Raw genomic sequence first — 25198 nt, forward strand, 5'->3', positions numbered from 1 at the left:
TTCACTGTGGGGTGTACTCACTTATGTTGCCAGCCATTTAGACATTAATGGCTGTGTGTTGAGTTCTTTTCAGAAGACAGTAAATCTACACTGCTATACAAGTTGTACACTGACTACTCTAAGTTATATCCAAGTTTTATTTCTATAGTGTTGTCCCAAGAAAAGATATAATAAAATATTTGCAGAAATGTGAGGGGTGTACTCACTTTTGTGATACACTGTATATATATATATATATATACCACCTTCCACTTGAGGATGCGCCACAGGTGCTCAATTGGGTTTAGTCCATCACCTTTACCTTCAGCTTCCTCAGCAAGGCAGTTGTCATCTTGGAGGTTGTGTTTGGGGTCGTTATCCTGTTGGAAAACTGCCATGAGGCCCAGTTTTCGAAGGGAGGGGATCATGCTCTGTTTCAGAATGTCACAGTACATGTTGGAATTCATGTTTCCCTCAATGAACTGCAGCTCCCCAGTGCCAGCAACACTCATGCAGCCCAAGACCATGATGCTACCACCACCATGCTTGACTGTAGGCAAGATACAGTTGTCTTGGTACTTCTCACCAGGGCGCCGCCACACATGCTGGACACCATCTGAGCCAAACAAGTTTATCTTGGTCTCGTCAGACCACAGGGCATTCCAGTAATCCATGTTCTTGGACTGATGTCTTCAGCAAACTGTTTGCGGGCTTTCTTGTGCGTCAGCTTCCTTCTGGGATGACGACCATGCAGACCGAGTTGATGCAGTGTGCGGCGTATGGTCTGAGCACTGACAGGCTGACCTCCCACGTCTTCAACCTCTGCAGCAATGCTGGCAGCACTCATGTGTCTATTTTTTAAAGCCAACCTCTGGATATGACGCCGAACACGTGGACTCAACTTCTTTGGTCGACCCTGGCGAAGCCTGTTCCGAGTGGAACCTGTCCTGGAAAACCACTGTATGACCTTGGCCACCATGCTGTAGCTCAGTTTCAGGGTGTTAGCAATCTTCTTATAGCCCAGGCCATCTTTGTGGAGAGCAACAACTCTATTTCTCACATCCTCAGAGAGTTCTTTTCCATGAGGTGCCATGTTGAATATCCAGTGGCCAGTATGAGAGAATTGTACCCAAAACACCAAATTTAACAGCCCTGCTCCCCATTTACACCTGGGACCTTGACACATGACACCAGGGAGGGACAACGACACATTTGAGCACAATTTGGACATGTTCACTGTGGGGTGTACTCACTTATGTTGCCAGCTATTTAGACATTAATGGCTGTGTGTTGAGTTATTTTCAGAAGACAGTAAATCTACACTGCTATACAAGCTGTACACTGACTACTCTAAGTTATATCCAAGTTTCATGTCTATAGTGTTGTCCCATGAAAAGTTATAATGAAATATTTGCAGAAATGTGAGGGGTGTACTCACTTTTGTGATACACTGTATATATATATATATATATATATATATATATATATATATATATATATATATATATATATATAAAGAATTAAAGTGGTTGTCGCAATGAGGCTAGCTGCTCAACCTACCAGCCTTTTTTCAGATTAAAGATTAACAGGAGGAGCCAGAACAAGCAGAATTAAAATCAAGCAGGACAGCCACTCAACCTTCTGGTGCAGCCTAGCATGGATCCATATGTGGGTCCCACTTATGAGAGGACCATCATGCTGCCTCTGGAGGCAACTCGCACATTTAGGGTGGGTCCATTGTGATGGACAAAAAGTGCCATGACACCTGCTGAGTTCCAGGAAAAAGATAAAATACAGGTTGCCAACAGAGCATACAGCAATTCTCTGTGAAGGAATCCGTGATCAAACAGAAGCATCTCTACCTGGAGCCAATTTATGCTTAATAAGACTCAGAGATTGTTGGTTAAAGGAACCAATATAATGAGTCATCTGGGCCTCACTGCCCCCTGCTGGCCTTAATGGCATGGCAGATGGGCATGATTCAGTAACTCACCTCTCCCTATGATCTCAAAAAGTCATTTCTTGTAATTTTGTTAGTTAGATAATGGTTCAAAAAAACTCATATGGTTCAAATAATTCATATTGCTGTTTTATGATTGTAATTTACAAAATGTCACAACTTTTCTGGAAATGGTGTTTGTAATGTAATGTGATAATAATAATAATAATAATAAGAAGAAGAAGCAGAAAAAGAACTTAAATAAACAGATTATTTAGATGTTGTCGATATATATAAAAATACCTTAAATTATATGATCAGTGTCTATAGAGCTATAAAAAAGGCCAGGTTTTGGGGTTGATGCCACGTCTATGCCAGCAACCATTTTAAAAATATGGTTTTTAAATGCCATGACCATCCTACAAAGGAGGGCAAACAAAAAATTAAATATAATGGGTGCTTTCAGATTGATTGTTCTGTACTCTAATAATTTAATATGCATTATATAAGACGAGCTGATCTAGAGGCATGGCAATAACTGTGACATATGGGTTTGTCATTTTTATTTTTTGTTCCTTCAGTAAAAGGCTGGCTTTCATATTTTAGTGTACAATTAAGCTAATAAGCCACATTTTTAAATAACATCTTTTATCCATCCTTAACAGTGGTTGTAATACCTCTGGAGCTGACTGTAGATCCTATATTTGCTTTTGCACATTCTGTACAAGAATCTGTACAAGAACGTTAAAAGGCTTAATCCATACCTTTGTATCCTAGGACAGCCACAGCTATTGTGAGCAATGCACATAAGACGTACAGGAGAGCAATGGCTGCCCTCAGCGCCCAATCATTCTTACACTTAGTGCACTCATTCCCCTCCTGGATACCTGTAGGAAAAACAAGAAAAGAATAAGCTGTACAATGTCGGAAACATATGCAGTCACATGGTACTGCAAGGGAAATGTGCATAGCTTTTAGTTCTCTTGCAAATGGTAAGTTACTTAACCGCTTCACTTAGATGCCAAGCTTTAGTGGCCAATACTAGCAGGAAGAAACCTGATTCTGAACCTGAACTTTTCTCAACTTTGAATGGTTAGTGCACTCTTCATTTCACCTTAATATACATCAGACACAACTTTTCTACAAGCTTCCACAAGCTTAAACAGCAAATATAAAAATTATATTTTTAGCAAAGTTACCTTACTTTACCTGGGTTCATGCAAGAATCAACAGACTTTATATATTACATTTTAATATAGTATAAGACTAAACATGTTAAAGTAGTGATAGCACAATATATTGTATGTGTTGTTCCTAAACACATTATTTTTGAGATTTGGTGAAGCAGGATTAACTATCTAGCACTAGAATACGAGCTTAACTGGACTACATTGAGCCTTCCAAACCTAGTTAAATAAATCTAAACAGCAAATGTAAGCAGGCCGCATTACCCAACATTAGATAGATAGAAAGAAAGAAAGAAAGATATCCTTTATTTGTCATATATACATATACAGATGTACAGTACAATGAAATTCTTTCTTCGCATATCCCAGCTGGTGTTGGAAGCTGGGGTCAGAGCGCAGGGTCAGCCAACTTACGGCGCCCCTGGAGCAGACAGGGTTAAGGGCCTTGCTCAAGGACCCAACAGTGGCTACATAGCAGAGCCAGGATTTGAACCGCCAATCTTCCGGTTGATAGCCCAAAGCCCTACCCACTAGGCTACCACAGGCCCATTAATTAATTAATTAATTAATGCCTGAAGTCACTAATGCTTTTGTGACTGAGTAAAAGTGAATGCCTGCAGTAATGTTTTAAAATCTATTGGAACATTTTTTCCAGATGAGGCTGTTACAGCACCGAATGACCAACTTAATATTTCCATGGGTTTAAATGTGATGTTCTGGTATTTTTTTTAAATTCCTAATAAAGAAAAAGTAATAACATTTTAATATTATATATTGGATCTTATTTTATAACTAGTTGTATTTTTAACAAGGTTTCATGTAAGTGAACATTGTGTTTGGGAGCAACTACAAGATTTATATGTAATGTCATGCCTCAGCAACAGCCAGCTAACTTCATAGCCAGCAAAGGCTGTCTGAGCAGGCAGGGGAGGAGTCGTGTAGAGCTAAAGATGACGTGGTTGGGCCTCAGCAAATAAACATTCACAACCACAACATATTTAGACATTCCACAGCTGCCCTAACTTTCTACCCCCTTTCTCAGTTTGATTAAATGTAGGCCTTCATCAGCAGATGGTCACAGTGGCAACTCTGGCATCCAGGTTGTGGTTTAATGAAAGCTCCAGGAGGAAGATGGAGGGGATGCAGAGGGCAGGTCACATCTTTGGACCCAAACATCTGTGTAAACATTGCCTCAAAGGGCCCCGGATGTGGGAATTACGGCCTCCGTGGCCCTACTAGTACTAAGATCTTTGTGAGGTGGTCTGTGTGTGGGGAGAGTATTTTGCTAAGATGTTTTTGTTTAGGAGCTAAGGCTGAGCAGTGACCATAAAAACAAGCATCACAAGAAAGAATAGAGATAGATGTCCCTATGGAAAATACAACAAGACCAGTTGGTCTTGTTTAAGGAAAATTTGTTTACAGCCCTGTTTGTAGTCTTTTGCAAGAAAACTATTTTCCCATAAATGCCAATGTTATTTAATCTACAGCATAAATCACTTTTCTGAATTGCACACTGCTGATTGATGAATGGCTAATAACAAATACATACTTTTTATTCAGTTAAAGATGCTTTTATCAAATAAAATAAGAATTGCTGTTTGCTTGGTTCTTGTGTAAAGTCTATAAAAATGCTTGTTTGGTGTACAGAAAATCTATGGCCCGCACAGAGCCCTTACCATGACCCCACTGAACACCTTTAGAATTAATTAGAATGAATCTTTTCAATCAGTGCCTGACCACACAAATGCTTTTTGACTGAAAAGGTACAAATTCCTAGACACACACTTCATACTCTTGTGAAAAGGTTTCCACAAAAAAACCTAAAGGCTGTTACAGTCCCATGGGGTAAACTCTATATTAATACACAAGGATTTGAACAGAGAGGTCCATGAAGTGTTTATGTAACACTGACTATATTACAAAGTATTTATACAAAAGTTCATATACATTTACATTTTCAGCACTTAGCAGACGCCTTTATCCAAAGCGACTTACAGTACTGTGACAGTATACAGTCTGAGCAATTGAGGATTAAGAGCCTTGCTCAAGGGCCCAACAGCAGCAACCTGGCAGCAGCGGGGCTTGAACCAGCGACCTTTTAATTACTAGTCCAGTACCTTAACCGCTAGGCTACAACTGCCCTATAAATAAACATAAACACATACATCATTGTGTAGGTACAATTAAAAGGCATATGCTTTATGAAAACAAAAAACCTCCAAAAGCAACAAAAAAATCTGATGCTGATTAAAACATCTGTCTTCGGCTGCAGGGGTTGGACCAGGAAATTCCAACAAATTAAATAAATATTAGGTGCTGAAGCTATGGCAGACCCCAATTTGATATCTTCTCAGTGACATAACTGGAAATTAAAGAGAAGGAAGGTGATCAATTTCCTCCTACTGACCAAAAAACCTTAGCTCTGGTGGTTTAAATGACACACTGTAGGTAGTACTCATAAACATTCTTAATTTAATGTTGTTGCTGGAGTTTGAAAGAGTTTAAAAATAAATAAGGGTTGAAAATGATTGGTGTGGAGCTAGTGCTGGATAAAAAGGGGGTTAAGGACAGAGAATAGTAGGTGGAGACAGAGAGACAGAGGAGAGGGTAAAAGAATGTTGAGGTTCTCATCCCTGCTTGTAAAACAGCTGTGTTTAATTTGGACTCAGGAAGTCAGCCTAAAAATTCCTCAATTCTTTTTTCTTTGCTTGTACCTGAAGTAGAGCTTATGAACACTGATGGAAGAAAAAAAAGCTTTACTATGGCACAGATTGACTGCATAAGTAAAAAGTCTCCCCATTATAATAAATTCTAATTCTTAAAGCCTGTCATTCAAATATTTCAATCACCACACATTTAAATAATTAAAGCCTAAAATGTAAATGTAAACAAGTTCAGTTATTTTTTCATTTTTAACCTTTCATCTTTACAAACTTTATCCCCCTTTAAACCCCTTGACAATCCTTCACAGGGCATGACACTTATATCCATTCACACCCATACTTACACCTGAAGCACATTTACAGCAATTTCTTAGCCTTTTGAGAAGAAAACTAGAGTATCTGGAGATAACCCAAGCAGACATAGAAAGAATATACCAAACTCCCCACAGACTCAAAGGCAAGGTTTGAAACAAGATTCTCATGACCCTAAAACTGATGTGTCTGTGTGTCTACTGTGAATCATATTAATATTAATGAAATATATTTTATAAAGAAAAACTGAAAACCACAGTTTTGTTACTATAATCAATAATATAAGTTTAAGTTAACACTTTTTCCAATGTGTGCATCTACAGTTTAGAGTATATTACAGCAGTTTAAGGGTTTTTGCAAGTGTTCTTTTCTGCAGTTGAATAACTAACACACTTCTTTGTCCAGAAAACTTCAATAATGTTAAATGTTCTATAACGTTATTTTACCTTGTGGCATAGCCTTCTAATTTCTTCTTAACAAATAGAATCGACTATTCTCTCTACCCATATAAAAATCACCATTTTCTTACAAAAAAAGAAATTTTTCAGGATGGTCTGATGTATTTCAGACCAGCAGAAACAGGCCTGCTATGAATGACAAGCAGCTAGAACATGAGAAACACTGTGCAAAGTCAAGCTATCTTTACAACACCATAGGCCTAAAGGTTTTATGTGATCAGCAACAAACCTTATTCAAGTTTTAAGGTTTTGTTTTTGGAATGGGGGCTGGTGTTTTTGAGCATCTATTGTAAATCATTAATCACAACACCACTATCAAGGAGTTAGAGGACAATGACAGTGCATAACTTTTTAATTCACCAAATTAATCTATTTTAGCATATTTTTAGAAACTTCACAATAAACATATGAAGGAACGTAAATTTGTGCAATGTGTTATAAGCATTCAGCAACAGAAAAAGTATATGTAAACTGTTTCTATAATAACTGTAAATGCTAAGATGTCACCCAGTTACATTACATTATTTTATTACACTTTTTTCTTGTAACAAACTAATCAAGTAGTTTTTTCTACAGATTTCACCATCTGTCAACAGCTGTTGATATGAGTTGCTACCAATGAGAAATAAAGAAATGCAAGTGCACGTTCAATCTAGTTGACCACAAATGATATTGTGAGATCAATGTCATGTCTAACTCATTGGTGGAGGTTTAAAATAAAGTTTTTACTGTTCGACTAATTTGATGTTCTTCACATAAACTAGTTCATAAGTCAGAGTGATCTAAACTTGATCCAACAGATGTTTTGTTTGTAATGAGTATTACCTTACATTGGCTGTAGTGGGATGTAGCTTTTTGATGCAGCTTTACTAAGAGCTTGAGTGGAAAATAAACTGTTTCCAACAGACTTGAAGCTAGATATAAAGCACACTACAAGTCCAATGTTAGGCACCAGAGGTGTGGAAAACAGCATTCTGGGACTTTTTACTATAAATTTAATGAAAACAGATAGGTATTTACACAAAGTTTCCTGGTAACAGCAAACCCACAAACATTCTTACACTGAACGAAGACATTCTTTGTTTTCAGCTAAACTGAACACAGCAGTGTGTCTCTTTGCCAGCTTACATTAGCTTTTACATCAAATTTGTAAGCACTTTTATTAGCTGAATCTGTAGTTCATTTGTGTTGTTCTTTCTAATTTTAACCTTGTGCAATCAGCTCGAGTAAGCATATCTTTGCTCCAGCTGGAAAGACTGTTTTATTGGAAAATAATAAAGAAAAACAAAATATCAACTAATTATATTACACAACTCTCAAAGTGACACTGCACCGGCTCATTCCAATTCCACTACTCATTTTATTGCTGTGCACTTCTGGGACAAATAGACAACACCAACAATAAATGCACCAACAATCAAACTGTGGAATGTTAACAAGCAAACACTCCCAAATACCACAGAGACAAATTACCACACCATTATGTCAGAGATCTCCTGCACTCTACTGCCCTGACTCTGTATTAAATCCAGTTTGTTTGCTTTTTAAAACTTTAAACAGGTTTTTTGCTCTTTAAAGAGAGCAGACTCATCTGGAACCTATTAAACACAACATGAATCAAAGGATGCATGAGAACATTTGATACACCATTATTCCAATGACTGAAGGATAAACATCTAAAATGCCAATTCAAATTACAGTTGGGATGCAGGGACTACTTTGCTAAACAGTACCCTTGTGGCATTGACATCCTCTCACTGTAATGAAAGCAGTGGAAAAGCAGTTGTGGAAATGTGTGTTCATTTAAGGAAATACCCCATCACCTTTGTGATTGTCACAACTTGGGATTTGTATCAATTACACCTCAAACTACAATTTTTAAATTACACAGTTTATTTGCATCATTCACTTTCACATTAATCCTAACTGTGAGCACCACAAAACATGATGCTACTGCAAGCTGTTTTGCAGTATGAATGGTGTTACATGGCAGATGTGTGTCGACAACTTATGTCTCACATAATACTTGAACTTCAGGCATGAAGTTCATCAGGAAGTCTTTCAAATGCAAGTGTATGCTTTTCAGTAGGGGTTTCTTTTTTGTAATTCTTTCTTAAAGAGTCTGAGAAAGTATTCTGGTTATTATTTTCCCCAGTTCATCAGAAACACAATTTTGATATCAGACATTCTAACACATACGCATTTATTGATTATTTTTTAAGTAATTACTTTGGCATCATATGTTTAATTCACTTCTTTAAGATGGCCCTGCATTCTTTTCTATGATCAGATCCTTGACACAATTTAAATGCTTTTTTTATATTAATCTTAATTTGTCAAAGGTCAGAGTATAAAGTCAAGGAGTATAAATACTTACATAAATCTTCCATACATTTTACATAAATCATGTTCTGTAGATCCACTTCAGAAAGACTCTTACTTATATTTGACACTTTTTAAGGCACTGTATATAATCACCTAGGCAACAAAACAGCTAAATACTTGATTAGCCTTGTTCTGAGTAATCTGATTAAGTCAGTATTAAACAGCATGCGGTGTGATATGGTAAAGCACAGAGGTGTACAATTGCACTGGAAGCAAAATGAATTAAACTACTGCCAGATTTTCTATTTCAATCATAAACTGATCTATAAGTTCGAGGAGGTGGTGGGGGTGGTGGGTTTGTGGGGGGGTCCCTAATGACCTAAACATACTGACATCACCTTAAAAGCACAGAACAGATGAGCATGAATAAAGTCCTCTCATGAGCTCAGCTATAGTCAACAAGCTGTTGCTTAACACATTGGCAAGGTTTTTGGGCCATGTGCGGACTGTTTTTAGCTCAATTGTTTCCATATGTGACCATGCCCTTGTGCAAAAAAAAACTACGAGCTTTAAAATTTGGAAGAAACCTGACAGATGAAAAAATGTTTTAATACCCAAAAAGCTGGTGCCAGTACCCTGTAAAGATGTGATGAATTACATGTGTTATCATCATCACCCTTGATTGAGTGAAATGACTATTATACACTATATGGCCTAAAGTATTTAGACACCTGACCATTCAGTCAACAGAGCATGTGCATAGCTGGGCCAAGAAAGCCTAATTTGATGTTCCAGTTCATTTCGAGGCTTTTCAGTGAGGCTGAAAATACTTTTGTCCATATAGTGTATGACAGAGGTTGTGCCTGACATCAGTTTAGTGGCAGGTTTGGAGATAATTACGTCTGGCTCCAGGGGAACCATTTGCTTTGTGTTATCATAAGACACACACACACCATCAAACCAGTCACTTAAACTAATCCAAAGCAGCAGGCAGGAAAAGAGATGTGCAGAGAATGTCCCATCCCAACAAAAACAATTCAAGACAATCCAGACAGACAGACTCAGACAGGAAGTCAAACTCCAAAATATAATGTTTCTGTCTTAACTAGTTTAAACATAGATATGTATTGGTTTAAACAAGCCTAGAACATACCATTAAACAGAAAAATCACAGTTTCTACATTACTGATGCATTATGAGAACTAAGACTATAACTGGTCAGCCAAAACATTCAGCCAGTGTGAAGTTAAAACCCACTCCAACCCAGCTGGGGTCCTGTGGTATCTGGTACCAGGACAAAACCAGCAGGTCGTACAACTTCTGTATGCTGCATGGTGGGTCCTAGGCTACTGGGTAAAAGACACAGTCAATAACATTGTTATTGTTCTGATTTAATTACTCATGCTAACATTCATTTATTTATTCATTGTCTGTTTTACCACCGCTTTATCCTATTCAGGGTCACGGTCATGCTAACGTATTCCTTTACTCTGTAAAAATTAAAAAAAATGGACTGGTGTAAGCTGACAGGAACGCAACATTAAAAAAAACTTGGGTGATTCATTCCTTATCTAATATCTGCATGTTTTCCTGATACCTGTCTGAGTTTTCTCCTAGTACTCTGGATTTCTTCCACATTTCACATTCAGCTCTAAGTTGTCTCTAAATGTAAGTGAACTGGTGCATGTTGCTCCACAAGGGATTAGTGTCTTGTCCAGGGGGTGGTTGTGCCTTGTACTCGTGGTGGTGGTCGTGCCTTGTAATGTTTTTCTGCAATGCTGACTAGGATAAAGTATTTCATGAAAATAAATAAATAAGTGAATCATTAGTAACACAAACAAATTGCTGTAGTTTTCATTAAAAGGGCATGTTTATCCCTGAAGTACATTCAAAGATTTAAAATGTAAGGTGTTTAAAATATACATTCAAAATCAATTGTTGCAGCTCTAATAAAAACAGAAAGTTTATACACACAACATATGCTTCCTACATTCACTCTTGCATCATCTGTGCTTTGGAGCTAGCATATTAGCATGAGTAATACTGAGTCATGAGTCATTGCCAGTAAAGCAAAACCACATGCCAGAAAGGGTCCATGTTTTAACACAGGCCTGAAGGTCTCATGCCATTATAATCCGCCAAAATAAAGTAATACGGATTAACATGCATTCAAGCAGTGCATTTATTAATTTATGACATCCAACAAGCTAGGCCTGCTTTGGCAAAGAAGCCATGGTTCTAACTATGCTTACTAAGGAGATATGGGTAATAATAATGCCAAGCTCATAGGAAGAACACCTACTTTAAAGAGGCTCCAGGGAAACTCAGTGCAATGACCTCACTGACATAAACTGAAAAAATGTTGTGAAATAAAATCACGTATGCTAGCAGTTTTAAATTAATGTGAGGGTAGTGTGCAATAGAGAGTTTGTGAAAAGAACACCAAGCATAACTGGCAGGTGGATTTTTACTCCAGCATGTAATGCCACATATGCCAATGGCTGTTCTAATAAGCATAAATTTTACCAATTTGTATTATTCTGGTATCTGGCATGTGGATCTCAGAAAAAGAAAAAACAATCAAAAATAATTGATTTTTGAAGATGAATAAAAGGGACTTTTTACACTGCTTGTTCATGGTCTATATTTAAATGGATGCACTATCCCAAAACAATCCTCATTACAAATTTGTTGATTCATTGCAAGGTTTTAGTGCACTGTGTTCAACTTATTTTATACAGATTCAATTACACATATTTTACTATTTGCTATACACAGCACAATACCAGTAGTGATATTTTCCTATTAGAATGCATAGTCAAATGCAAATTCAAATGGTATCCCAAAAGTGTGGCTTAAGTTTTATATAAAAAGATTTTCACTTTCAGCAAAGAAACAAGCCAGAACAGCAGTTTTTAATCAGAACATTCTTTTAGCTGTGTGGGATCTTGTAACCTCGTCTGAGAGTTAAAAACCTCCAAACCTTCATACTGCACCCAAACATCAAGTATGGAGGTTCGGTGGTTTTTAACTCTCAGACGAGGTTAACTACGACCAGCCAGTACTACTAGAACTACAGCAAAGTGCAGCATACACTAAGGTGCCTGTAGAAAATCCCTTATAACCTGACAAAATTCTTCTTGTTTGTCATATTGTACTAATAAAATTTAAATAGATTGTAAAGCGATGCTATAAGCTTGCTACTACTGATGGTCAGTTATCAGCTAATAGAAAAAAATTCCTTAGTGCACAAACAGGAGGAAGAGTGGACTGTTTTTCTCTGTCTATAAATGCTGATTGTACAGTAGAACTATATTGTCTGAGTAAGTCCTCTATGATAACTCTCGAAGTTCATCACCTATGCTAGGGAGAGGTAGTATGAGTGGATTAGTCTCAAAAGTATGTAAAACATCTGATTAAGTGAATAAATGATCAAAGTCCCTTTACTATCCTAGCTGGGAACTATAAGAACTAAATTTACAAGAACAACCACACAACATTTACTTCTGTCCAGAGTTGCATAAATTTTTCCCCAAGATCTTGTATTGATGATGGGAGATTTGGACCACTGCGCAAAGTCTTCTCCAGCACATTCCTTCCTCAAAGATGATGTTTCCCCCACTGTCCTTCCACTTTTTAATAATGCGTTGGACAGTTCTTAATCCGATTTTAGTATTTTCAGCAATCTCCTTAGATGTTTTCTCTGCTTGATGCATGCCAATAATTTGACCCTTCTGCAACAGATTAACATCTTTTCCACGACCACAGGATGTGTCTTTCAACATGGTTGTTTAACAAATGAGAAGCTACTCATTCCATCAGTTAGGGTTAAATAACTTGTTGCCAGCTGAAACATAATCACTCATGCAGTAATTATCCAATGGGAGGCTCTTACCTATTTGCTTAGTTAAATCCAGGTGGTGACCTTTTTTTGGCCAGGCAGTGTACTGTATATTACCACTTCAATCGCCATGATTCAGAATACAAACAGCAAATACAAAAAGTAAATAAAATATGAGCAAGATGCACAACCAAAATGAACAATGTTTAAAAAATAAGCCCAGTGCCTCTGCTCTGGAAAGATCTGAAGATGATATCTCCAGTAAACAGTGCTTTTGAATACGAACAGAGCAAATGAAAATACAGATCATACTTTCCTTGCACTTTTTTTGCAGGCCAGGAAGTATGGGATTGGTTTTGGCTTAGGAGTGAGCCAAAAGACTTTCATTAATACATCAGACATGGCGCAGCAACTTAAGCCCACTCAGAAAAAAGCACCAAGCTCCATCACTAAAATATGTGTTGTTTTTGACTGGGTGCCAGAGGCTGCTGAGGAGGAGACACGCCACATCCATTTATCATAGCATGATACTCGATTGTATGACTGCCTGTTACAAGGGCACTCTTTAGGGGCGAGAGCATTGTAGAGGTCTGCTGCTGTGACGCTATATGAACTGTCTTAACTATTCCTGATCTGTGTGTGTTTTTGTGTGTGGGTGGGGAAAATGAAAGGCCTGCTTTACTACGTGAATTTTCATCCAAAAAATTATATAAGAAAAAATATAATAAGTTTATCAAAATCAAACCTTAAGCATAGTTTAAACTATTAAACAGTTAAATGATTATTGACAGTCTGCCTCACTTGTAGACATGTCTATGACAACTGGTAGCAAGCTAAGCTAAATTGGCACTCATGAATATTAAAGACCACAAATATAAAACACATTTACACGATATAATCTATCTTTCTGACAAACTAAGAACCTAAAACCCATTGTCATCTTACTGATCATCTCCTTCATATGTCACAAAATATCTGATGAAGACAAATAGTTTAGACATTACTTTTAAGCTTTACACTGGAACTGTAGGAGTCATTTGTTCACTTTTATTTGTGCCCCACAGCACACTGATTCTCGCTGATTGCCAGGCAGTTCACTAAAGCATCCTGAGCTTAACTTGAAAGTAATTTGTCCTCTTTTGAGAACTGTCTGTTTGATTTTTCCCCCAAAGAAAATATGACTTTTAAGTCCTAACTTCTCTGCTGTGCTGGATTTTGCTTTAAATGAAGTCTTTACCAGTTGACTGATACAGCAAATAAGCAAAGGAAATGGATTATGTAGTGTTTTAAAGAAGCAGGATATTTTTTGTTAATACTGCCATGTTACAATTGTTTAACCACTACGTAATACTGCTCACCAAAAACCTTATGGCCAGACTCTACAACACACACAAGTTCTGGGACACAATTCCATGGTGTAATGTATCAAAACTCTAATGAATCTTGACCATGTGACTGGCATCAAAGATTATTAGAAATACAAAGGCATTTTGAGAAAGAATGGTATGCCTTGTTCATTAAAACTGGACCTTGGTGATAACTGAACCTTCCAGCAAGACAATAATTCTAAGCACACCTCCAAGTCAACTAAAGCTGGGTAAGGAATCAGTCCTGGAATATCCTAAAGTGGCCTTCTCTGTCTCCAGATCTAAGTTCCATAGAAAATGTTTGGTGGGATTTAAAAAAAAATAAGTTGCAGCACAAAAAACATCAAATCTGAACAAACTGGAAGCATGAGACGAATTGGTGAATATTCCACAAGAGAAGAATTTCCCAAATTTAAAAAGATGTTTCACCAAGTACTGAGGCTCGGGGTTAAATAATAATGCAGTTTAATCCAGACTGCTGCTAATGATTCCTGGATCATCTCACTGTAATGCCACTTGTTTATAACATGTTTATTTGACTTGTTTATCTCATTTGCATGACTCAACGTGCTACATAAAAGCAAGAAAATATCTGGTAGTCTTCTTATATTCACTTGCTGTTGTACTAACACACAACACGGCAACAAAATAAAAAAAGTCAAGAAACAGAATAACTACAAATGCAGACGTCAATGTTTCAAGCCAAACACAACAAATGACTGCACAGAAGAACCTATTTTTTTTCGGTGAGAATTTTCCTCTCTGGCAGGAGTGAGAGCTGCACTTCAGAACTCATAATCTTAAAATCAACATGAAAATATACCTGTTTTTTATTACTACAGTAAATGTAACATATTTTGTACATTAAAGCAGTTTTTGTAAAAATGAGAATTCTTATAACTTGTAAGCCAGTATAGAAATGTAAACTGTACAGCATAGATTCATAATTCGATTGTTAAGTCATACAACTTAACATTTTTTAACATAAAGCTATAAAGATTGTAAACATCTTGGCAAAAGGATTATCTTCACTGGAGGAAGTGGAGATTGTCACTGGATTTTAAGGCCTTTTGCCTTCATTAAATATCAAAATTTTTCTACCCATCTGTTTACTGGCTCAACAAAAAGGGTCATGCAAGGATACCAGTATCTACTTACAACATCTCTGGGCTCAACTCCCTTTAGCCCCAAATTTCCTTGATCCAGCAGGGAACACAGCAGGGGTCCAGCCACTCAACCCTGACACTCCTGGTTTTTACTACTCTTAAAGTTAAACACCCCCTCCCAACCAAATGCAGAATGCAAGTCAGCAAGTATTTAGGTTGGAAGAGAATCTCTCAATGGACACCCATCAAACAGTTCAGATCTTACAGATCTTAAGGTAAGTAGTGGATCAGGTTACTTTTTTCCAGAGACTCAATATGTGCAAACTTAAAATGTGCACACTATCAGATACAGATACCTTCCATTACTGACAAAGTTTGTCAACTTAAACAAATGTATGCACCTCATAATTAAAGCCATTTAAAGGCAACAGAAGAGGTCCAATTCTGTGCATTTATTTTCACAAATCTGTTGTATTTCTTCAGATCTTTCATTTCCACTTTGACTACCAAAGAGGAAAAACTCCAGTTATTTCCTGTAAGTTTAAAAAAGCAGATCTACAATGGTTCCAGCCTTTTCTGGACCTGGATCACATTTCATGCCATAAATCTTCTAATATTCTGGCTATCTATAAAACAAATCTGACGAAAAGATGAATTAGAACTAAAATAGTTTTAACTAATAATATCCCAAATCTTTTATTAGCTAGAGCAGTACCGACCACAAATAAATCTTCAACTAAGGTTTTTTATTTTTATTTATTTATTTTTATAAATAAATTAACCAACTTAAACTCAACATATTATTAAATGACAGTGAATGTATGTGATTTTTTGCTGGAGAGAAATTTTTAGTACATTTTAGTGGACACTTTTATAACTAGATGACATGACACTACGAAGCATGGACATGTATGTGCATACTACACCATGCAACACTAACTGTCAAGAATTTTTGGCAGCCAGTCTTATATTTTTGAGCATATTTATTATAATTAACTAGAACTATAAAACATTTTAGTAAACTTATTGAAAAGACTACCTTAAAAACTAAGATGAATTAAATAAAGTTCCTGTATTAGTTTGTTGGTGCAAAACTGGTGTGACTTCGGTTAGTAGTATTGCATCTCTTTATGGTAAATGTGGCAAAACATTTAATTTGTTATTTACTATGAAAAACTACAATTAACCATCTCTAAAATGTATAAAGCCACTAACTAAAAAAACGTACATTTAAATTACAAATAGAGATATATAAACCTTTTAGTTGATATATACGTATATAAGGTCATTCACTAGCTTACAAAGAGATCTCTTCACACCAGTGTACTTCAAATGGGCTAATGATTCTAGCATTAGTTGAAACTGGAACATGACCCCATGCTCAATATAGGCATCTGTTTTAGACATAAAGTCCACCACAAAACACACCACAACACCAGAAAGGAAAAGGCATTTCTTTATACCACAAGACAAACAGCCATTGGGATACTCACCAAACCTTTTGTAGCCAAAGGATTGCACATCCTCCTCATCGTTGAAGTCGTCTGCAAAAAGATTAAATAATGTCTGACAATGATGACCAGAACAATTTTCTATAACAAAGCCATCATGACATAGATATAACTATCATAATGACATGAGCTTATTACTAAGCAATTTGCATTTCTTAATGCAGGAGTAAACTGTGTTGTGACAATGGTTTTCTGAAGTACTCCTGAGCCCAGCTGGCTATATTTACAGTTTCATGCAATGCTGTCTGAGAGTTCAAAGGTCACACACATTCAACAGTGCTTTCTGACTTTGCCCTACACTGACTGAGATCTATTTGCAATATTATGAACAGTAGATGTAGACTAAATTATTTGCAATTTTGTATTGAAATCAGTTATAAAATAGTTTAGTAATAATTCATAATTGTTTGAATAAAATACAAGCAAATACATAGAAATGAGAAATATGTTAAATTTGACTTGACTCGATTTGCCATGGCAAGCACACTCGCGCATAAACAGTGCAAGGCATAAAAAAATCTAAAATGTTACCACATTAATAGTAAAACTAGTAAATAGTAATAGTAAAACTAATGTACGAATCAATGAGAACACACAAAAAAGTACTTAATGTTACGTGGGAGAGAAAGGACTCAAGTGCGGAGATTGAAATAAACAAAATTTTATTTTTAAAATGGAAAATAATAAACACAAAACAGAAACAAAAACCAATCAGGAACCCCGATGGATGCCGCTGGGCGCATAAACCAAAAAGGGGAAAATAAAGATTGCTGGACGCGAACCCCGGTCGTGTGGGTAGGAGCCGGGCGCGTTACCAGCACGCTAACTTGGCGCAGGAAAAGGAGTGTGTGTAGGCGCTGAAGGCGCTACAGCGAGCTGACGCGGAGATAGAGAACCTCCGAAGGAAACCTAGCCCCAGCACGGCGGTTGGCTAGTGTAGAGGGTGATCGGCGGACAGTTCGCTTGTGGATGCAGCAGTGGAAGCACACCGATCTAAAAGAAGAGAGAAAGTCAAAGGGTCAATTAGACAAGCTCGCAGATACAGATTCGAACCGGGGTTGCTGGCGGAACAACCGAACGCTTAACGGCGTCGCCACCCAACGGTTTCGGAATCTATCACTAGCGCTGCAAATAAATGCAGCACGAGGACTGCACGGCGTCGCGCCACGCTAATTCTAAGAGAGGTAAAAGCAAAAGACTAACTACCTCGACCTTGCGGTCTACACACCCGAATGGCCTTGTGCCACCAGGGGTACCACCTAGTCCTAAGAAAGCGTGGACGCGCTGCCAAATGAGAGCAAGAGAACCAGTCAAACACTCAGTTAGACAAGCTCATAGATACGGATTCGAACCGGGGTTGTTGGCGGAACAACCGAACGCTTAACGGAGTCGCCACCCAACGGTTTGGGAATCCGGTGACAATAATATTTAAGTGCACTATAGCAGGGATCACCACAAGTGCCGTTGCTCGGCACTGAGTGAAACCGCTAGTGCTAAATGCTAACGTTAAAACAAAAGCAGCACGAGGGCTGCACGGCGTCGCATCATGCTAATTCTAAGAGAGGCAAAAGCAAAAGACTAACTACCTCGACCTTGCGGTCTACACACCCTAATGGCCTTGTGCCACCCGGGGTACCGTCTGGCCCTTAGAAAGGCATGTGAGCGAGCCGTCATCAGCCCTCACGGACACCGAAGTGCCAAACAAAAAAAAGGAAACAAAGGCAGAAGGTGCGACGCCTGCAGCCTGGCGAGGCTCCCTTAAATAAGGGAACCGCAGCTGCAGGTAGTTTGCCCTAACGAGCTGACCAATTATTTAAGGCCACGCTCATTGCTGCTCTGTAAGGCCTGTGACGCCAGGAACGAGTGATAAGTTCTACTGACGCCACAGAACCTTACACTTAAAACTCATATTTTAAATTGTGAATGTCAACAAGCTAAAGTTTTAGAAACTGACAGTTTTACAAACTGATAATTTCACTTTCAGCGTGTCCAGCGTGTCAGAACATTTACATACACCAAGTTGGTTTGATCCCACACCTACTGTAGCACAAACTGTTGACAAAGAGAAGCATAAGGGGATGTGTAGCCCTCTGTCCACACCCAAAAGTTTATACAACTTGCAAATAAGCATAAGAACTGAACCATGGAGCAGTGGAAAAAGGTGACCTGGTGTGGTCTTCATGCACTACCGTGCTAATCAGTGCTTGGTGCTTTATGCAAACAGATAAAAAAAGACAGAAAGATCTAACAGGATGAGTGATCCTCCCCTGCATATTCAATTGGTTGCGAGATCTTGAGGAACAATCATCAATCTGTGATCATGTGATGGCACATTAATGGACCAAAAAGCTAAACATTCTCCATGGTTGCAGTTCCTCCTAGCGCTCTTGCCTCATAGCATAAGTTAGTTTGTTTAGTTGATTGCTACTGAATCCTGTCTCATGTGGTTGTATTTATTTACTTTTGGGGCATTCAGTGAGTATTAGTGCAGTTTTAATGCTGCATTGGGTAATAGCACTTTTTTCTTAAAATTCACACTGTCAGAAACCAAAGTTGTAGACGTTCTACAGCTTCCCAGTTCCAGTACACTTCTGTGCACAGTGTGATTATTCATGATAAATGTAATAATATTTGGGACCAGAGGTCAGAATTCCTGAAACAGAACTTTATTAAGCTGTTTTTTGTGTCCTGTGGAAAATGTGTTTTCATTGCTAGACTTATTACAACTCTGTTAAGAGGAAGTGGTCGCTTTAGCCACACCTTGAGTCTGCACAGCTGACTACAGGAGGCACTATTTTATTCTCTTTTGGAATTGTCCTTCTTGCTTTAAGTATGATGGTATTCACCCCAGTAACCTAGACACACAGGTATAAATAGACGTTCTACACAACGCATAGTAATTGCACAAAATGAGTTCTGAGAGATTTTATTTGTAAATAAAATGCATAATTTGTAAATTCAAGAATTCTCAAAAACTATTAATAACCTAATTTAAGGGTTATTAAAATGTTTTAATAACCTAATTAGCATAAATCTAAATGGTCCTGATAAAACAATAATAGAGTAAAATTGGGAATACTAAACATCACTTGTGTCTAAAGAAGTTTAAATATAAAATAAAATCACAGATAAGTGTCTAAATGCTAATTATCTAACTGAAAATCGGCCTAATCCTAATGAGTATCTAGGTTTAAATGAAGCAGCGCCTCCCGGATGTACATGTACATTAATGTTATGTACATTAACCGTGTCTTTATGGTTGTAGAGGAGAAGTAGCCACAATTTATAACAAAGACATATGTAGTACTGTAAAAACAACTAATATAGCTAACTCATTTCAATTACTTGCTTCTGATATGGCTAATTAATCATCAGATAAAAAAACAAATATGATTAAGGTAATTACTTTTTACCAGTCCCCTCATCCCTAGTCTGAGATTCTTTGAGTATATGCTGACTTTCTTTCCAAGTTAGTACTATCAACTGATAATGCCTTAATTGTTGGAGATTTTAATATTCATGATAAATATAAGCATGATCCACTTAAAAACACATTTGACTCTTTGAATCTTTGGGTATCACCCAGAGTGTAATGGGACCTATTCACTGCTGTAAACACACTTTAGATCTAATATTAATTAACTCTTGGTATTGACATTGATAAGCTTGCTGTTGTATCACAAAATGACTTAATCTCAGATCACTCAAATAATATTCACAAAACATTTTAATTAGGATTAAGACCCAACCATAGTACTGATACTGCATAAATTAAGGTAAATAATGATCTATTAATGTCTACTGATAATTGATGCATCTCTTTTCCTGTTTTATTAAAGTTGGTGCAGTTATTATTTTACTGGAAAAGCTAGAAAATACAGCAGGTGTTAAAAGACTTGTGTATAAAAATAGTGTGTTGTCTGCATAACAGTGGCAACTGAAATTGAAAACTGAAATTGAAAAATTATATCAGCCAAACCCAACAATATTCACACAACTGGTAAGACTGAGGAGTGTGTAAACATAATCAAATATGTAACTTGTCATGTAACCTTCTCCTATTAAATTCAAATATAAGGTATTTCTTGTCAGAACCAAGCTAGTGAGGGATAAGTTGTCTAAACTTGTGTTACACCTTAATGCTTCCTCTGTGACTCTCAGACCAGTTGTAAAAAAAGTTGGTAATCACAATGGATTCAGAGTCACACAAAATAAGAAATATACTTTCTGACAATTATTGCAATGCCCTTCTCATTGGATGTTCTGCTAGATCTATAAGCAAGCTTCAGTTTCATTCTTGACTTTCCCTTTGGGATTAATAAAGTGATCTGTCTATCTATCAGTTGGATCAAAATGCAGCAGCTTGAGTGCTAGCTAAAACTAGAAAGATTGGGCATATTAGTCCTGTTCTATAATCACGGCACTGGCTGCAAATTAAATTCTGCATTAATTACAAAGATGGCAAGTGTTGCATGGCATGGCTCCACAGTATTTGAGTGAACTTATTAAGCAATACAACCCACAGCACATCTGCTTGATTCACAAGGTGCAGGGCTACTTACAGTTCCTAGAATAAAAAAAAAAGCACAACAGGGAAAAGAGCATTCTAATGTACAGTCCCACAGGGATTCAATTGGTTTTAGCCTTCAAAACTAGATTAATACATATTTACTCAGCCTTTTGATTCGACTTGCAAACCAGGGAAGTTCCCTGTTTTAGTCAAGCAAATTAGGGGGGCAGAGTATCATGCTATAATCTGCACTACTGATTTTGTTTGTATCAACTTCAACCGCTTCTGTGTTTTTGTCTCAGAGATGGATCTGATGTGAGCCCTTTCACCAACCCACGTGTTTGACTATGTTGGGAATCTGCAGTGGATGCTATAACTTTTGTTAGAAATAACTACTGGCATTACTGGCACAAGGTGGGAATACACACTGGACATAGTGCCACTTAATTAAAAGATAACACACACCTATTCATGTACTCACATATTTAAGGGTGATTAAAATTAGCCAATATCTTCTGCATATTCATGGAAGGTGAAAGGAAACTGGAGTAGCCACACTGACACATTAACCCTTTGATGCACAAGCTAAGCAAACCCCTTCTAATGCACAACATGGGTCAAAAATGACCCATATTCATCCATTCAAGAATATTTTCATATGCACATTTGTCAGTTATTCATGTATTTGCTGTCTTAGCTAATAAAAGCTATCTATACTAGAATATGTAAACAGCTAGCAAGCAAATAGTATTGGACATATTCAAGATTCAAGAGCCTAATCTTTGGTTGTCTTTCAAAAGATCAGTAAATATGTTTTTGACTACAAACACTTACAAATGTCAGTAGTTTCTGTCAAATTCCATAGTAAATACATAAGGGTCATTTTTGACCCATGTTGTGCATTAGAAGGGTAGTGATACAAAAATGATTTTTATTAAAAAAGCAAAAAATATAAAACTGAAATAAGGATTTGTGATGATCAAAAACAAATTAATTGAAAAATTCATGGAAGTTTGAATGACGAAATTAATTTATTGCAAAGATATAGAAAATAAAAACTCAGTTGGGTCACTTTTGACCCAGGTTGTGCATCAAAGGGTTAAGAGTGTACAAAACCCTGGTATATACAGTGGGTACCAAAAGTCTGAGACTTTAGTTTAAAAATGCTATTAATACATGTTTGTGAAGCATCATATTTAGTTCTTTAGCAACTATTTTATAAGAACCATTTTTACTGAAAAGTTGGGACATTTTACAAAATGTAAAAAAACAAGAATCTGACTCTTACTTTTTCAATATAAGACAGATCCGGACTGCAGTCAGACCAGTCTAGCACACATACTTGTGCTGTTGTAGCACATGCAGAATGATGTCTGACATTGTCTTGTTCAGATAACCATGGACTTCCTAGAACAAGACGTCAACTCCCAATATACAGTGCCTTGCAAAAGTATTCGGCCCCCTTGAACTTTTCAACCTTTTGCCACATTTCAGGCTTCAAACATAACGATATGAAATTTTAATTTTTTGTGAAGAATCAACAACAAGTGGGACACAATCATGAAGTGGAACGAAATTTATTGGATATTTTAAACTTTTTTTAGAAATAAAAAACTGAAAAGTGGGGCGTGCAATATTATTCGGCCCCCTTGCGTTAATACTTTGTAGCGCCACCTTTTGCTGCGATTACAGCTGCAAGTCGCTTGGGGTATGTCTCTATCAGTTTTGCACATCGAGAGACAGAAATTTTTGCCCATTCTTCCTTGCAAAACAGCTCGAGCTCAGTGAGGTTGGATGGAGAGCGTTTGTGAACAGCAGTTTTCAGCTCTTTCCACAGATTCTCGATGGGATTCAGGTCTGGACTTTGACTTGGCCATTCTAACACCTGGATACGTTTATTTGTGAACCATTCCATTGTAGATTTTGCTTTATGTTTTGGTTCATTGTCTCGTTGGAAGATAAATCTCCGTCCCAGTCTCAGGTCTTTTGCAGACTGCAACAGGTTTTCTTCCAGAATGGTCCTGTATTTGGCTCCATCCATCTTCCCATCAATTTTAACCATCTTCCCTGTCCCTGCTGAAGAAAAGCAGGCCCAAACCATGATGCTGCCACCACCATGTTTGACAGTGGGGATGGTGTGTTCAGGGTGATGAGCTGTGTTGCTTTTACGCCAAACATAACGTTTTGCATTGTGGCCAAAAAGTTCGATTTTGGTTTCAACTGACCAGAGCACCTTCTTCCACATGTTTGGTGTGTCTCCCAGGTGACTTTTTATGGATATCTTTGAGAAATGGCTTTCTTCTTGCCACTCTTCCATAAAGGCCAGATTTGTGCAGTGTACGACTGATTGTGTCCTATGGACAGAGTCTCCCACCTCAGCTGTAGATCTCTGCAGTTCATTCAGAGTGATCATGGGCCTCTTGGCTGCATCTCTGATCAGTCTTCTCCTTGTTTGAGCTGAAAGTTTAGAGGGACGGCCGGGTCTTGGTAGATTTGCAGTGGTCTGATACTCCTTCCATTTCAATTTGATCGCTTGCACAGTGCTCCTTGAGATGTTTAAAGCTTGGGAAATCTTTTTGTATCCAAATCCGGCTTTAAACTTCTCCACAACAGTATCTCGGACCTGCCTGGTGTGTTCCTTGGTCTTCATGATGCTCTCTGCGCTTTAAACAGAACTCTGAGACTATCACAGAGCAGGTGCATTTATACGGAGACTTGATTACACACAGGTGGATTCTATTTATCACCATCAGTCATTTAGGTCAACATTGGATCATTCAGAGATCCTCACTGAACTTCTGGAGTGAGTTTGCTGCACTGAAAGTAAAGGGGCCGAATAATATTGCACGCCCCACTTTTTAGTTTTTTATTTCTAAAAAAAGTTTAAAATATCCAATAAATTTCGTTCCACTTCACGATTGTGTCCCACTTGTTGTTGATTCTTCACAAAAAATTACAATTTCATATCGTTATGTTTGAAGCCTGAAATGTGGCAAAAGGTTGAAAAGTTCAAGGGGGCCGAATACTTTTGCAAGGCACTGTACACCTCCATATCAATGGTATGTTCCATTCATACATATGCAAGTCACCTATGCCATGGGTACTGATGCACACTTATTGCATAAGAGTTGTTGACCTTTGCTTCTTTTACTGATAACAGTCTGGATGGTCTATTTGGCTTGAAGAACTCAATGTTCAGTTTCCTAAAATGTGGACTCAGGCCCAGACCCCTTAGCGGCATTTCAACAAAGAATTGATATATGCTTCGTCTTTGTGTAATAGATTTTCAGGTTGCATTTCTTGATGCAGCTGTGAACTGTTAAGTGACAACAGTTTTCCAAGGTACCCTCGATGGTTATGGTTATATATAATGATTTCTTATGCAATGCTTCCTGAGGTCTTGAGGATATGCATATTTAACAGAGGTTTTCAGCTGTGACCTACATGCACTATAATTTCTCTAGATTTCCAAATATTTTCACAGTAATGTACGGTATAAGGTAAAAAACTTAAATAATTTCTAATCTTGCACTGAGAAAAGTTTCATTTAGAAAGTTCCTCCACAAAGTTTGGCAAAAATTGGTGAGTCACAACCCATCACTGCTTGCAAAGACTGATCCTTTTGTGGATCCTTCTATTATACCCAATAACTGATAGCCTCACCTGTAACCAGTTCACCTGCAGATTGTGGATTGTTTGAAATGCTTATCGTGTAGTTTAAATATTCTATAAACATAAATATTCTAGTTTAAATATCCCCCCCCCCCCCCCCCCCCCGGTTTGTTGCAGGCATGAAAGTCAAAATATGTTTATATGATAAATTACAATCAAGTTGTTCAGCCAAAACATTAAAAACCATACTGTTGTAATTTTATCAGTTAAATAAAGGTGCAACAGAATGGGTACGTTACGGATTTTTTGATTGCATTGTACAAAAGTATACATAGAAACATTTCAAAGTAATAATTCAAGATATTTTTAATTAGCCATACTAATTAAA

At 37.4% G+C, this 25198-nt stretch overlaps 1 protein-coding gene across 1 annotated transcript in view; it reads right to left on the minus strand.

The window, feature by feature from the left end:
* colec12 (collectin sub-family member 12) overlaps nt 1-25198 on the minus strand; it is a 62228-nt gene that overhangs the window by 35557 nt on the left and 1473 nt on the right. The window contains exons 2-3 of the mRNA XM_062993943.1: nt 16671-16721; nt 2683-2805 (exon numbers count right to left, since the gene is read on the minus strand). Coding sequence (XP_062850013.1) covers nt 2683-2805; nt 16671-16721 — 174 coding nt within the window. The remainder of the gene's footprint in view (nt 1-2682; nt 2806-16670; nt 16722-25198) is intronic.

The sequence above is a fragment of the Trichomycterus rosablanca genome, chromosome 4, assembly GCF_030014385.1.
Source record: "Trichomycterus rosablanca isolate fTriRos1 chromosome 4, fTriRos1.hap1, whole genome shotgun sequence".
NCBI lineage: Eukaryota > Metazoa > Chordata > Actinopteri > Siluriformes > Trichomycteridae > Trichomycterus > Trichomycterus rosablanca.